General features: G+C 43.4%; 1 protein-coding gene across 6 annotated transcripts in view; it reads left to right on the top strand.

Annotated features, from left to right (window-relative positions):
- Nucleotides 1-2,886: 2,886 nt before the first annotated feature.
- The window catches only part of slc27a6 (solute carrier family 27 member 6), a 60,463-nt gene continuing 48,869 nt past the window's right edge, over nt 2,887-14,480 (top strand). For 2 of the 6 annotated variants that reach the window (XM_088392992.1, XM_088392993.1), the window contains exon 1: nt 2,889-3,650. In XM_088392992.1, coding sequence (XP_088249118.1) covers nt 3,164-3,650 — 487 coding nt within the window. In that variant the 5' untranslated portion in view covers nt 2,889-3,163. Of the gene's footprint in view, nt 3,651-14,480 lie in introns of all 6 variants that reach the window. The other 4 variants (XM_088392989.1, XM_088392990.1, XM_088392994.1 and 1 more) reach the window with 3 other exon arrangements.

Genomic DNA, 14,480 nt, shown 5'->3' on the forward strand with positions numbered 1-14,480 from the left:
CACCAAAAGACGACATATTCTTCCGGGTTGCCCAGTTTTAAAGAAACACAATATGAATATTAAAGCATGCAAAATATTGTGAGATGATTGGTAGATGGCCATCTCCTCCCCGTCCAGGTGCTGCTGAGGTCAGGCGGTTGGGTTTTCCCCTCGAAGCCCGGCCTCATAGACGTGCTGTTGTTCTCGTTCCTCACCGACCTTGAGGTGGTCTCCTCCGGTACTCCCTATCCGGGCCTATTCCACAACACTTCGAAGAAAACAAGTTCATGCAGTTTGCCTGCACATTCTTCGGCCCCCACCAATCCACACGAGCACTCCAATACTAGATATTAATATGATTATAAGTTTAACACAACCTTAAAAAATATGTTTGCAAACTCCCGAAAGCACATTTCCCTTTACCGGAAAGGCGGGAACTTGTCACATGAGTGTGGGGGGCATCACCCCCCGCGTGTGTGTGTGTGTGTGTGTGTGTGTGTGTGTGTGCCTATGTGTGAGTGTTCATACAGTTATGTGTGTTGTATTCGTGTTCTGATTGAGCAGTTATGTTTATATAAACTAATAAATAGAATTGAACAGATATGAACATCAAAATGTACATGAGATTGTCTAACCTAACAGAACATGTACAGATTGCTGTTGCTCTCTCTTCAGTAACGAGGCAGGGCTTTTTGTATTTCGACCCCATTCCTTCACACCCCTGCACTGTAGTTACACATCACAAAATCAACATTCTGTTGATTCCTGTCTATACCAGACTAGATCTGACCTTCACTCATACATGCTGTGCCCATGTTACAGGATTAAGATGCTGTGTCCATGTTACAGGAGTAATACACATCTCTCACACCCGTATTCATAGCTTTCTCCTTAAGAGAAAAAGCAGGGCAAATTTCACAGCCAGTCAGGTAAAATAAAATACAGTAATCATGTGTCATATGTTTAAAGTAAAGTGCATCATCAAAGACTCCTATCATCCCAACCACAGACTGTTTACTCTTCTTTTTTCTAGGAAGCGATACCGGACTCTTTGGGTCAAGACGAGTAGACTGAGGAAAAGCTTTTTCCCCTCTGCCGTCATCGCCCTGAACTCCACAGCACAACATCCCTGTCACCCCCCTGAACTCTTGTCATTCTGAACCCTGCAGCACAACAACCCCACCACAACAACACCTGTATTACCTGCATATACTGTCCATATCTGCATATAATTGCCGCATTCTTATCCTATCTATTTATTCATCACTCTTACTCTGCTTGTACGTATCTGTTCATATCTGGTTATACTGACACTATGTTGCATATTTATAACCCTATATTTATAATTAGCATTCTAGTACCGCCTGCAAATATTTGTTCTACTGCACCTCATTATAAATACTTTGCTAGTCATATCCGTACTCATCCCTCATGTATATTATCCCGCATAGTATAACTCACCTCATATTTACCTGATTGCACTGTACCTACTGCTCAGTATTACTTATTACTCTGCACTTTACTGGTTTTTACCACTTCTGGTTGGATGTCAGTTATTTTCGCTGTACTGTACTTGTGCTATACATTGACAATAAATTTGCATCTAATCTAATCTAATTTGTCATTTTTCCTTCCTCTTGCGGGCAGCCTCTATGTTCCGTGTGTTTGCAAATTGCACGTAGCATTCTCTGTAGTAAACTGCATTAGCTAGCACATCTGGAATCGGGCTGTTAACTGTTAAGTTGAATGTTTTAACAGCAAATTGTGCTATTGCACTCTCTGGGACACCTAAATTAGCCCACTGCAATGTACAATTAATAAATTTGACCCAACTTGTCTCTGAAAATGGAATTATTTTAGTGGTCTCTTTACATGAATGGCACACATGCATGCAGCACCCCATCTTCAATTTTTCCCACTGTAAATACCTAAATAAATAATACGCCACAAAGTAACGTTACAAGCACTAACGTTAATATCACGTTAACGTTAGCCATCTAGGTTAATTGCAAGCAAACTCGGTAACGTCAGTATGGCTGAATACAGTTTGCGAAATACAAGAGGAAATATGCCAGGGTTCAACGATCTTAGTAAAATTTAATGAAAACACTACACAAGTTGGATCATAGTCTTGAAAATTTTATTAGAATTGTATTTACTGTCTTCCGATGCAATGCAGACAGCATGCAGTTCCTTCTTGTTTACATTTTGGGGGGTGGGTCCTTAATCCCCGTATGCGAATTGTCATTGATTAACCAGCTAGAGGTGTCCAACGATATGCATGAGAAAACATTTCATTAAAATGTAAGATTGTGAAAAAGTATTACCAAAAATTAGCTCCCAACAAATTGTTTTTGACTTAATATGATAACTAGATATCACACAAAAAATCGTGTACTCCCTCGATGCAGATCAATCAAGTTCACTTTAATCGCCTTCGGCCCGCCATTTAAGTGTTTTAGTCCAATTTCATCACTTAAAAAATTACTTTAACTTTATGAGATTGCAAACGACAAAGGGAATGGGTGGTTATTGATTAATGGTAAGTTTATTTTTGCATGAACAATAAATGTCATACTGTTATCATGGCTTTCCACGTAGTGATTTGGTGTATTTGTCAAATGGTTCCTTATTCAATGTAAAGAAGTGTTACCTAAGAAATGTCCACTGTACAATGGGGGGTTGGTCTCAATAAGTTCCTTGAGCCCAACCCCCCCCCCCCAAAAAAAAAACAAAAAAACCAAAAAAAAAACCCGGTTGTTTTCATATATTGAACTATTAAACTTGTGATATGAAATGAAATGAAATAGAGATCTAACAAATGACTTGAATCTTACGATAATCAAGGGGCCGCTCAGCCCAACTCCTATGGATACTACATTACCCAGGATGCTTAGGGCAGTAGAAGTTGATATAAACAGGAAAGCGTCGGTGTCCGTATTTAATGAACAGTATTTATATCACAGTAGTCTGTGGATTATTCTTCTGAATGGGACGCTTTCACGTGAATTGTTTTATATAGAAGAGAACGTTTCCGGTATGCCGGCCTGTGTCTATCTGTGAATGCGATACGTTAACGCTATTTGTTTTACGTCACTCTCGGTTAATGTTTATCTCGTTGAGCATGTAGGTGGTGCGTGTTATTAGTGTACTTCTCAGCTCGCTCTTCGAATCCACCACAGAAATGATGCTTTCTTTTGCCTGGATCTCAGCTCTAGTCGTGGGTATGTTTTCTGCTCATGTTTTGCAGACCCTTTTTTTCCCCTACTTTTGGAAAGATTTTTTCTTTCTTTTGAGTCTAATCCGGTTTGGTGTGAAACTGGAGCTGTTCAGGCTGACTTCTAGAGTCTGTACAGTCCTGGACAGGTTCATTCAACAGGCGCATCGTATCCCCGACAAGCCTTTTATCATTTATGAAGGGAGCGTCCACACCTACAAGGATATTGATGAGCGGAGCAACAGGCTGGCAAATGTTTTCCTCCAGAAACTCAAGATAACCAAAGGCGACTGCGTTGCCATGCTCATGAACAACGAGCCCGACTTCGTCTGCGTTTGGTTCGGATTGGCAAAGGTCGGCTGTCCTGTTGCTTTTCTGAATACAAACATTAAATCTAGATCGTTGTTGCATTGCATCAACTGCTGTGGAGCCAAAGCTGTAATAGTTGGCGCAGGTAATTGTATCGTCTTTCATCAGTACACACAAAACTGAACATTTATAAAGAGTTCAATAATATCAATAATGCAGGACATAATGTTGAAATGCCGTATGTGTAGAAATTGTGTAATTTCAGGCGTCTTTAAATGAGGCAAAAACAATAAGAAAATGTAATATCTTATGATGCTAGATTGACTTTATTTTTCTTTTTGTTACATTTCCCCATTAGGTTATCTTAGTAGTTTAACTGTTAGGAGCACATCCATGCCGCCAAATAATAACGATTGTTATGGAGCCAGCGTGCCCTTTGTTGGCCAACAAAAATACTTCTTAAGTAGACGGGTTGTCTGTCAGGTTCAGGCGATTTGATTGATGGATGGATGGATGGATGGATGGATGGATGGATGGATGGATGGATGGATTCAATAAATGTATTAATTAATTTCGAAAAAATACATCATCAACTTGGATTTTTCATAACATTCTATTCTTCAAAAACACGTGCTGATTAGAGGCATTTAAGTAACGTGAAAAATTTCTGTCAACATTCCGACAGCAGCTCTTATAAGATGACATGTATCCAAACTATCTATGATCATTTAATTTATTACCTCGGCCAGTTTGTCAGGTTAAGCGAGCAGGTCTATATCATGTAACAAATTGTGGGTAAAGTTTGGTTAGGAACGTTTTGAAAATCAAGAAAAAGTGAGATTTGGCATCAGCCAGGCGTTGATTAGGCCATTGTAGACGCTGAGTGTGTAGGTTTGTTCTACAAATGAATTGATGATGATGAAGGAACTTTTTTCATTCCACAGCGGGGAAATTTACTTGTCACAGCAGCGCATACGAGTGCAAAAAAACAAGTGCCAAAATTTCAAAAAGGATAAATAACAGACAAAGACATTTTTGTAACAGTCAAGTCCGCTCTAATGCTGAATATACACACACACACAAATCCTTTTTTTTTTTTTTTACATGTTTTGTTTATATAAACCGGATTCGGTTGAAGTTGGGAAATTGTGTAAAATGTAAATAAAAACAAAATTCAATTATTTGAAAATCCTTCTCGACCCATATTTAATTGAATACACTACAAAGACAACATATTTAATGTTCAAACTGATAAACTTTATTTAATTTTTCAAATAATAATTAACTTAGAATTTCATGGCTGCAACACGTGCAATAGAAAATGGGAAAGGTGGCAAAAAAAACTAAGAAAGCTGAGAACAGCTCATCAAACACCTATTTGGAACATCCCACGTGATCAGGCTAATTGGGAACATGTGGGTACCATGATTGGGTATAAAAAGAGCCTCCCTAAACATGCTCAGTCATTCACAAGCAAGGATGGGGCGAGGTTCACCACTTTGTCCACAACTGCGTGAGAAAATAGTTGAACAGTTTAAGAACATTTCTCAAAGCAAAATTGCAAAGAATTTAGGGATTTCAACATCTGCAGTCCATAATATCAAAAGGTACAGAGAATCTGGTGAAATCACTGCACGTAAGCGCCACGGCCGGAAACCAAGACTGAATGACCGTGACCTTCGATCCCTCAGACGGCACTGCCTTAAAAACCGACATGAGCGTGTAAAGGATATCACCAAATGGGCTCAGGAAAACTTAAGAAAACCACTGTCAGTAAATACAGTTGGTCACTACATCAGTAAGTGCGGGTTAAAACTCTACCATGCAAAGCAAAAGCCGTTTATGAACAACATCCAGAAACGCCGCCAGGTTCTCTGGGCCCGAGCTCGTGTAAAATGGACTGATGCACAATGGAAAAGTGTTTTGTGGTCTGATGAATCCACTTTTCAAATTGTTTTTGGAAACACTGGACGTCGTGTCCTTCGGACCAAAGAGGAAGCGGACCATCCGGACTGTTATCAATGCAAAGTTCTAAAGCTAGCATCTGTGATGGTATGGGGGTGCATGAGTTCCCATGTAGGTGACTTACATTTCTGTGAAGGCAACATAAATGCTGGAAAGTACATACAGATTTTGGAGCAACATATGGTGCCATCCAAGCGATGTCTTTTTCATGGACGCCGCTGCTTATTTCAGCAAGATAATGCCAAGCCACATTCTGCACGCGTTACAACAGCGTGGCTTCGAAGTAAAAGACTCCCCTGGCCCGCTTGCAGTTCAGACCCGTCTCCCATTGAAAATTTGTGGCGCATTATGTCGCGTAAAATATGACAGGGAAGACCCCGAACTGTTGAACAACTGAAGAGGTTCATCAAGCAAGAATGGGAAAGAATTCCACATGAGAAGCTAGAAGAATTAGTCTCCTCTCTTCCAAAACGTTTATTGAGTGTTATTAAAAGGAAAGGTGATGTAACGAAGTGGTAAACATGCCCTTTCCCAACTTCTACTGCATGTGTTGCAGCCATGAAATTCTAAGTTTATTATTATTTGAAAAATTAAATAAAGTTTATGAGTTTGATCATGAAATATGTTGTCTTTGTTGTGTATTCAAATGAATATAGGTTGAAAAGGATTTTCAAATCATTGTATTTTGTTTTTATTTACATTTTACACAATTTCCCAACTTCAACCGAACCCGGTTTGTAGCTTAATAATTATATTAAAATAATATTCTTCTGTCCTAATTTCACTGGATGAATTCTAGGTTCTTCAGTTAATAGAATTACCATGGTGAAACCATGTGACAGGAAAAGATCATTGCTCAACTAAAGAAGCATGATGCTGGTTAAGAAGTCTCTCCCCTCAACCCCTTTCCAAAGGCAGGGCATTTGAATAGCAGGGATCATGCAGTTGACCAGGCCATGTGAGGACTTCTCCATTGGAATGTTGTTTCAGTTTTTCAAATGCAAAGACTGATACAGAATATAAAGTAGTTTAAAAGATAGATTTTTTTCTCTACTGAACTGTCAAACCTGTACTCTCTAGCAATGATTGAAAGTTCAAATACTCAATTTCACTGTAACATGACATCACTAACGGGGTGAGGAGGGGCTCCCGGGTAGTGGCAGCGGCTGTGGAGATGCACTGTTTTTGCGTGCTGAGCCGAGTAGAGTAGAGCAGAGTAGAGTGGAGCAGGGTAGATCACGTCAGTGGAACCAAGGCTAAAGGCTCCACTTACCAGCATGTTTGTTTGGTTTGCTGCATTTCCGTGCAGTGTTATGGAAAGGCAAGGGGAAGGTGTACTGCACACAGGATTATCTCTCGTTGGCCGTAGGCTGCCAAGTACGACCTGGATCAGGTTTTTGGGGTGTGATGTTGAGAACAGCCTGCTGAACTCAAACTGAAGTGTACTTGGGTTCTACAGCTGGACAACAATCCAAAATAGTACACTACTATGAAGTTGAGTTCTGAAAAAAAATATCAGCTTGAAAACTCACCAGTCTTGCTGAATTAATACATAGACCTTGTGTATCGTAACACATCAAGCATTTCCAGAGGAAAGGTCAGTTGGCATAACAGTGTACGCTGTCGATATGCTACAAGCCAGTGGGACGCCATCTCTCTTAAAAATAACCGCTGTCCTTAAATGTGTGAGATCCCGACTGGGGTTACTATGTAATACAGTAATCCCTCGCTACATCGCGGTTTGTTTATCGCGGTTTCACTACATGACGGATTTTTTTTCCAAATTACAAAAAAAATGAAGTCAAAATAAAACTTCAAAATTAAGGAATTATGGCACAAAACTTGCCCACACACCAGCAGAAGGCAAGGAGTGCCCACACAATTGCAGTGCGTACACTTGTACCTTTTTATAAAAAAAATTATAATAATTTATAACACTTTAAAGAGTTCTAAAAACATATTTACAGTGTTGTACCTTGTTATGGAACAATTGTTATAATAATAAAAGAGTTCTAAAAACATATTTGCAGTATGTACACTTCTACCTTGTTATAAAAAATATAATAATAAAAGTTGTTCTAGAAACATATTTACAGTATGTGTTAAGAACTCTCCATGTTGTTTATGTTATTCAGCTGTGCTTTGATTTGAGGTAGGGTGATTTATTTTGAAGGCCGTTTTCAGGCGATACCATGTCCATATGTCGGTTACAGTGGTACAGGAGTCGTCGACGATGTAAGTGGGTCTCCTAACAAGAGAAATGAACGATCACATGTGTCTAACATTTAGGACAATGTAGTATTGCTCCAAATGTTCGTTTAAATTCCGTCAGAGCTCCGTTTTCGCGTGTTAGCACGATCGCGAATTAGCATCTTTCCGCTAACTCGTTAGCCTGCCCAGTACTTCTTGTTAAAATGTTACACGCACACACGTATATTTATATTTTCAATATTTATACAACATTTTCTGTATGTTATTTATACTATTAATGTATAATTTACATGTTTGAAACAATTATTTAACGTTTTAATGATAAAATATGCACTTAAATGGTTTCACATACAATTGTTGACACAAAAAATGTACAAATTAAAAAAAAAGAAAAAAAAGTACAGATGAGAGGGTGACCGTACTTCGCGGATTTCACTTATTGCGGGTGGTTTTTGTAACCAATTATCCACAATAAACGAGGGATTACTGTACATAAATTCAACATTTTGGACTTGAAATGGCATTAAAGTTTTTTCTCTTCTCAAACAAGAGGAAATGACTCCTCCAGCCAACTGTGGTATGGTATGCTTTGTCCTAGTTTGGCTTGGAGTTTCCAATTTTGTCACTATATGTCTACATATCGATTGGAAGTTAACATTGCACCAAAATATCTCCACAGAGATGTGAACAAACCATTGCTAGTTATAAAAAACACTTGATTTCAGTTGTCGCTGAGGGTGGTTTTGGGAAAAAAATGCTTTTTCACACATGGCCAGGCAGCTTCGTTTTTTTTTTAAAATCTTTTTGGTAAAATAAATCATCCTTAAATTAACTTACTCTAATGTTTGGATTTGTCTGATGATCTTAGACATTGACATGGGGAAAATATATACAAGCAGATAACTGCTTATGCCACTGTTTGTCACGACTCGTCCCCGATCATGTCCATATTGTCATAGTTTTGTCTGTGTGCTTGTTTGTGTGTGTATATATATATATATATATATATATATATATATATATATATATATATATATATATATATATATATATATATATATATATATATATATATATACTGATATGAAAGAGACCGCGGACGACAACTGTTGCTCAAGTCTGTGTCTGTATTCAACTGACGCCCGAGCGTCATGACGTCACACAACACAGCATAACATCTCTAACATCTCCCCTTTTATAGATGGTAACTTATACATGAAGATCAAATTTAACTTCCAACAATATGTCTCCCCCCACTTGTCATATCATCAAACACTTAAACAACTCCTAACTCACATTTCAAAGAACAACATGTAACGTCTTTTTTTTTTTTTTTTTCACACATTTGTCCCCGTCAACAACCCAATTGACCTCGAGGCCCCACAGTACCCACAGCTCACAAGTCCAGTCTCTTCGGCGCTCTTACAAGCCTGCCACTGGCTGTCCTGCGCCCTGGCCCAGGTGTATGTAGAGGCGATCCATTCTGAGGCTGGTGGACGTCACTCTGCCCCTGCAGTGTGACCTCCTGGGCGACTGTGTCAGTGTCATCATTCGTGCCAACCGCGTCGTCAGGTGGATCCCCGGATTGGTCAGCTGGCGGGCTGTTGTACCGCACTCCGTGCTGCCCAGGCATTGCGGCATTACTCTCCGCAGGTCGCAGATCCACCCTGTTACGGCGGTACAGTGTCCCTTCAACGTCCACCAGGTATGACCTGGGGCCCACCAGCTGTAAGCACACTCCTCTTCGCCACCTGCCCGTCCTGTCCCCAGGCAGGGGCTTCATCCTTATGTCCTGTCCAATACACAACTCAGGCAGATCTCTGGCCGATTTGTCATACCAGAGTTTGGCAGTCTGGTGTTTCACTTGCAGCCTGTCTGGAACCCCCGCCACAACACTCGGCTCCAAGAGTGTCAGCAACCGGGAGTGGCGTTCTCAGTCTGCGAGACATCAGCCTCTGCGCGGGGTTGCTCATCATGCCTTCCGTAGGCGTATTCCTCCACTGCAAGATGGCCAGCCAAGGGTCAGTCCTCACCCTCGCTGACCTCTTGCACAGGCCCTTGACAATCTTCACGGCTGACTCAGCCTTCCCATTCGATTTTCGGTACCTGGGAGAGGATTTGACATGGTCAAAGTCCCAGTCTCTCGCAAACCTCCTGAACGTTTCGCAGTCGAACTGGGCACCGCAGTCTTTAATTACCCGGTCAGGCTGACCGTGCCGTGCAAACTGGGCCTTGCACCTCAGCACCGTGGTTTCAGCTGAAAGATCTGGGAGCAACTCTATTTCCCAGAAATCCGAATATTGATCAACCATGATTAGAAAGTCCTTGCCAGCCTGCGTGAACAGATCTATGCTGAGGATCTGCCATGGTCGTGTAGGGAGTGCATGGGTCATCATCGTCTCCCGCTGCTGTCCGTGTGCATATTCATTGCAGGCAGAGCACTGGCTCACATAGTCCTTGATCTCACCGTGCATGTTGGGCCAGAATAGCGCGTCTCTGGCCTGTCGGCAACAGGCATCTCCTCCTACATGGCTGGCATGGATGCGTTTCAACATTTCAGCATGCAATGATTTGGGCACTATGACTCGCTGACTTTTGAAAAGCACTCCATCCTGTGCGCTGATCTCATCCCTGATTGACCAGTATTCTCTGATTGCCAATGGAGTGTCCTCCCGGCGACCTGGCCAACCCCGGAGCACTACCTATTGCAACAGCTGAAGACTCCCATCACCCACTGTATGCAGTTTTATCTGCCTCAGCCGCTGGCTGGTGACGTTCAGATGCTCAGCCTGATTTATCTGTTCAGCGTCCACTTGTGCTCTCTGCATGCAGCAAACAGTTTGTTTTGTATATCTCGTGCCAGGCCCCTGCGGTGAAGCCGTGGCCCTACTCAAGGTGTCACTGATGTGCATGTTGGGCCCTGGCTTGTACACCACCTTCAGATTGTAGCCCTGTAGTGTGAGCAGCATGCTCTGGAGTCGTTTGGGCGCTGAGAGGAGTGGCTTGGTGAAAATGGAGATGAGTGGCTTGTGGTTGGTTTCCGCTGTGATCTCCCCCCACCCATACAGGTAGTAATGAAATCGCTGACACGCGAACACTATGCTCAGACATTCCTTTTCGATTTGTGCATAGTTCCGCTCCGTCTGAGTAAGTGCCCGTGACGCAAAGCTTACCGGCTGATCCTCCTGCAGTAGGCAACAGCCAAGTACCTTCTGACTTGCGTCACTCTGTATGGTGACTGGCTTGGTCACATCGTAGTATCGCAGGATCGGGGCCGACGTGACGAGACGCTTAATCTCCTCGACTGCTGCGTCGTGTTTTGGCAGCCAATGCCATGGAACATCCTTGTCCAAAAATCTCCGTAGTGGCTCACACACCTCAGAGAGGCGTGGCATGAACCTTGCGAGGAAGGTCACAAACCCAATGAATCGCTGCACGGCCTTGGCGTCCTCGGGGTGTGGCATGTCCTGGACCGCACTGATTTTCTCCGGGTCTGCTCTAAGGCCCTCCGCTGATAGGATGTGTCCATGAAACTCGACCTCTTTGACCCTGAACACTAGTTTCTTTAAACTCAGTCTCAGCTTTACTTCCCTGCATCTTTGCATGAGCGCTAACAGCTTTGTATCATGGTCCCGTGTGGCTATCTCATCTGTCCTCCCACACCCCACAATCAATATGTCATCTGCTATAGGTTCCACCCCATCCAGCCCTGCCATTAGCTCATACTGCTTTCGCTGGTAAATCTCTGGGGCCACAGACATTCCAAACGGCAGCTTTAACCACCGCTTCCTGCCCCACGGTGTCCAGAACATGGTGGTGTAACTGCTCTCTTTGTCTAATCTGCACTGTAGAAAGGCATCTCTTGCATCTACTAGTGTAAAGACGCGGGCCCTGGGCAGCTTATGCAACACATCTTCAAGTGTTGGCATAATGTAGTGGGACCTCTTTAGAGCCCGATTTAATGACTTGGGATCTATGCAAATTCTCAACTTTTCTGCCCTCTGACAATCACCATGTTGCTAATCCACTCAGTAGGCTCAGACTCTGACGTTAGGTGGCCATCCGCCTCATACCTATCCAACTGGGCCTTGACTGCCTCCCTGAAGGCCACCGGGACGTTGCGTGGGGAAGCCTGCACTGGGGGTACATTAGTATCTAACTCAAAATGAACATCCCCTGGGAGTGACTCAACTGGATCGTTGAAAACATCTACGTACGTCTGTACAAGGTTCTGTCTGGTTAATGGCCCTGAGCTGCCGTGTCCCACCATAAGAAGTTCTTCTGGGATGGTGAAGTGCACCAAGCCTGGCCGCTGGCTCGTTTCGTCTGACAACAGAGGTCTCTGTCCACTTCTCACTATTTCGAACCTTAGCCTGTGTACTCTTCCCTTCACTACGCACTTTGTGCGGAATATGCACGTGGATTGCATGGATTGGCCCGAATACAATACCAGCCTGGTCTGGCTAGGTAGTAGCTTAGCCCCAGGGTTGAGTCTCCTCATGTCTTTTATGCTCATGACATCACACGTGGCCGCCAAATCTATCTGGCACCTCTGAAACCCACCATTCATTTTTAAGTTAACAAACCATTTCTTCCCCCGCCCCTAAACTACCCCTATGCTCTCCGCTGTGTAAACGTGTGCCTCCATGTCAGACCTGTCCATGTCCTCAGGTACTTCACCGTCTGCCGCGTGCAGCTGTCTCGTGGCTTGGCCCCTCTTCATGCAAACTTTGGCAAAATGATTTGCGGTCCCACAGCTCCTGCAGTTTTTTCCAAAGGCTGGGCAAAGATCACGGCCATGCCTGTGCGTGTTGCCGCAGATTCTGCACGTAGCGCTGTCATATGTGTTCCGTGTCTGATTTCGAATTCTGTCCGGACGCTCTTTCCTGGGCGGGGGACGTGGCCGCGGGCCATCCATTGTGTGCACCATCTCTGGAGGCCTGTCCTGCGTGATTGCTTGTATCCTCGTGTCTGTCATCTCTGCTGTTCTGCATATATCTATGGCCGATGCTAGTGTGAGATCTTTTTGTCTGAGCAGCCGGCGGCGCACACTTTCATCACTCACACCCAGAACCAGCCTGTCTCTGATCAAGTCCTCTTTGAGTTGTCCATACTCACATGAAGCAGCTTTCTCCCTCAATTTCGTTACGAACACATCAATCGGCTCCCCTTCATCTTGCTTGCAGTTTCCAAAAAACAAATCTCTCAAATATGACGTTCCTAGCTGGTTTGAAGTACTCCGCCAAAGCATCAAGAATAACTTTTACATCCTTCCCTTGGTCTGCCGTGAGTCCCAAGTTATGCTTGTATATGTGACGACATTCATTACCCATTATTCTCCGTAGGGTTGCTGCTTGCACTGGTTGGTCTTTCTCTGATAATCCCGTTGCCAGTAAATAGTCCTCAAATTCCCCTCTGAAACTGTCCCAATTGCTTGCGAGGTCGCCCCTCATCTTCATCTCCTCCGGCGGCGGTATATTCGTTGCCATGGTGGGTGGTGTCGCTAGCCTACCAGGTTGCTAACCGCCGTTCCACTCGTCTTTGCTATCTGTCCGTCTGTCCCTCTTCACCCTCTTTCACTGGCCCCGCAGTGAAGCACAGTGCCATCCAGCCAAACTGTGGTTGGGTCCAGTCGCTTTTGACACCATGTTTGTGTGAATATATATACTGATATGAAAGAGACCGCGGACGACAACTGTTGCTCAAGTCTGTGTCTGTACTCAACTGACGCCCGAGCGTCATGACGTCACACAACCCAGCATAACATCTCTAACAGTGCTCGCCCCTCCCCTCCTGTGTGCCCATGATCAGTGTGATCATTCTCACCTGCCTCTCATTACCTGTCTCGTATTTAAAGGCCCAGAGACACCGGTATATGTATAAATCGGTTTTAGTTAGCTTTTGGGCTTATAAATATAAATTGACGATCGACACAACGAAAAGGAAGCTGTTGCTCTGAAAAATATAATTTAAATTTGCCGTGCAGACGCACCGAGCCGCCAGCCGGAAGTGACGTCTCATGACGTCTCAAGTTGTACGCGTTTAGCTTCAGTGAATGTAAACAAAAAGAGAAGAGGGGCCAGCGCGGAGACGTCGGGCCAGGCTTGCGACCAACCCAGCTCTCATGGCTTATGTTCGTTCGCGGGACGACAAGATGGGTTGCGTTCGCATGATAGGATCCACGAACAGGACAGTGCGTGCCTGCTGTGTGCTCGTGTTCACAGTGGCCTGGTTGACTGTCATCTTTCCAGACTCTGCTGTGCATCGGGAGCGGCTAGCGTGTTATCACTCTTATTGTTCACTCTTATTGATGTTGACTTCTTGTTTTATTTTTCCTGTGTTGTTTACTTGTATGTACGTTGTGAACTCTGTCTTGTCACTCTGGGATAGTGAGAAACGTAATTTCGATCTCTTTGTGTGTCTTGACATGCGGAGGAATTGACAATAAAGGAGACTTTGACTTTGAGACTTTGACTTTGAAAAGTATGTCGAAGCGTGACGGGAGGGGCGCAATTCAGAAAACGTGCTCAGCTCGTCGAGAAAATGCGATTTAAGCAATAAAATTAAAAATGCTCCTAAAACCTAAACCAAACGCAGCAGATGTTCATTTCTTCATGCGCAGTGGTCAACTCGGCACTCTAAAGCCCCCTGAGAACTTTTTACTATGCCAACCTAACCACAGTGACGGGAGAGGCACTATTCAGAAAACGTGCTCAGCTCGTCAAGAAAACAATAAAATTTAAAATGCTTATAAAACCTAAACCAAACGTTGCAGGTGGTCATTTCTTCATGTGCCGAG

The sequence above is a fragment of the Syngnathus floridae genome, chromosome 12 (assembly GCF_059516105.1).
Source record: "Syngnathus floridae isolate MCC-2025c chromosome 12, RoL_Sflo_1.0, whole genome shotgun sequence".
NCBI classification, from domain to species: domain Eukaryota; kingdom Metazoa; phylum Chordata; class Actinopteri; order Syngnathiformes; family Syngnathidae; genus Syngnathus; species Syngnathus floridae.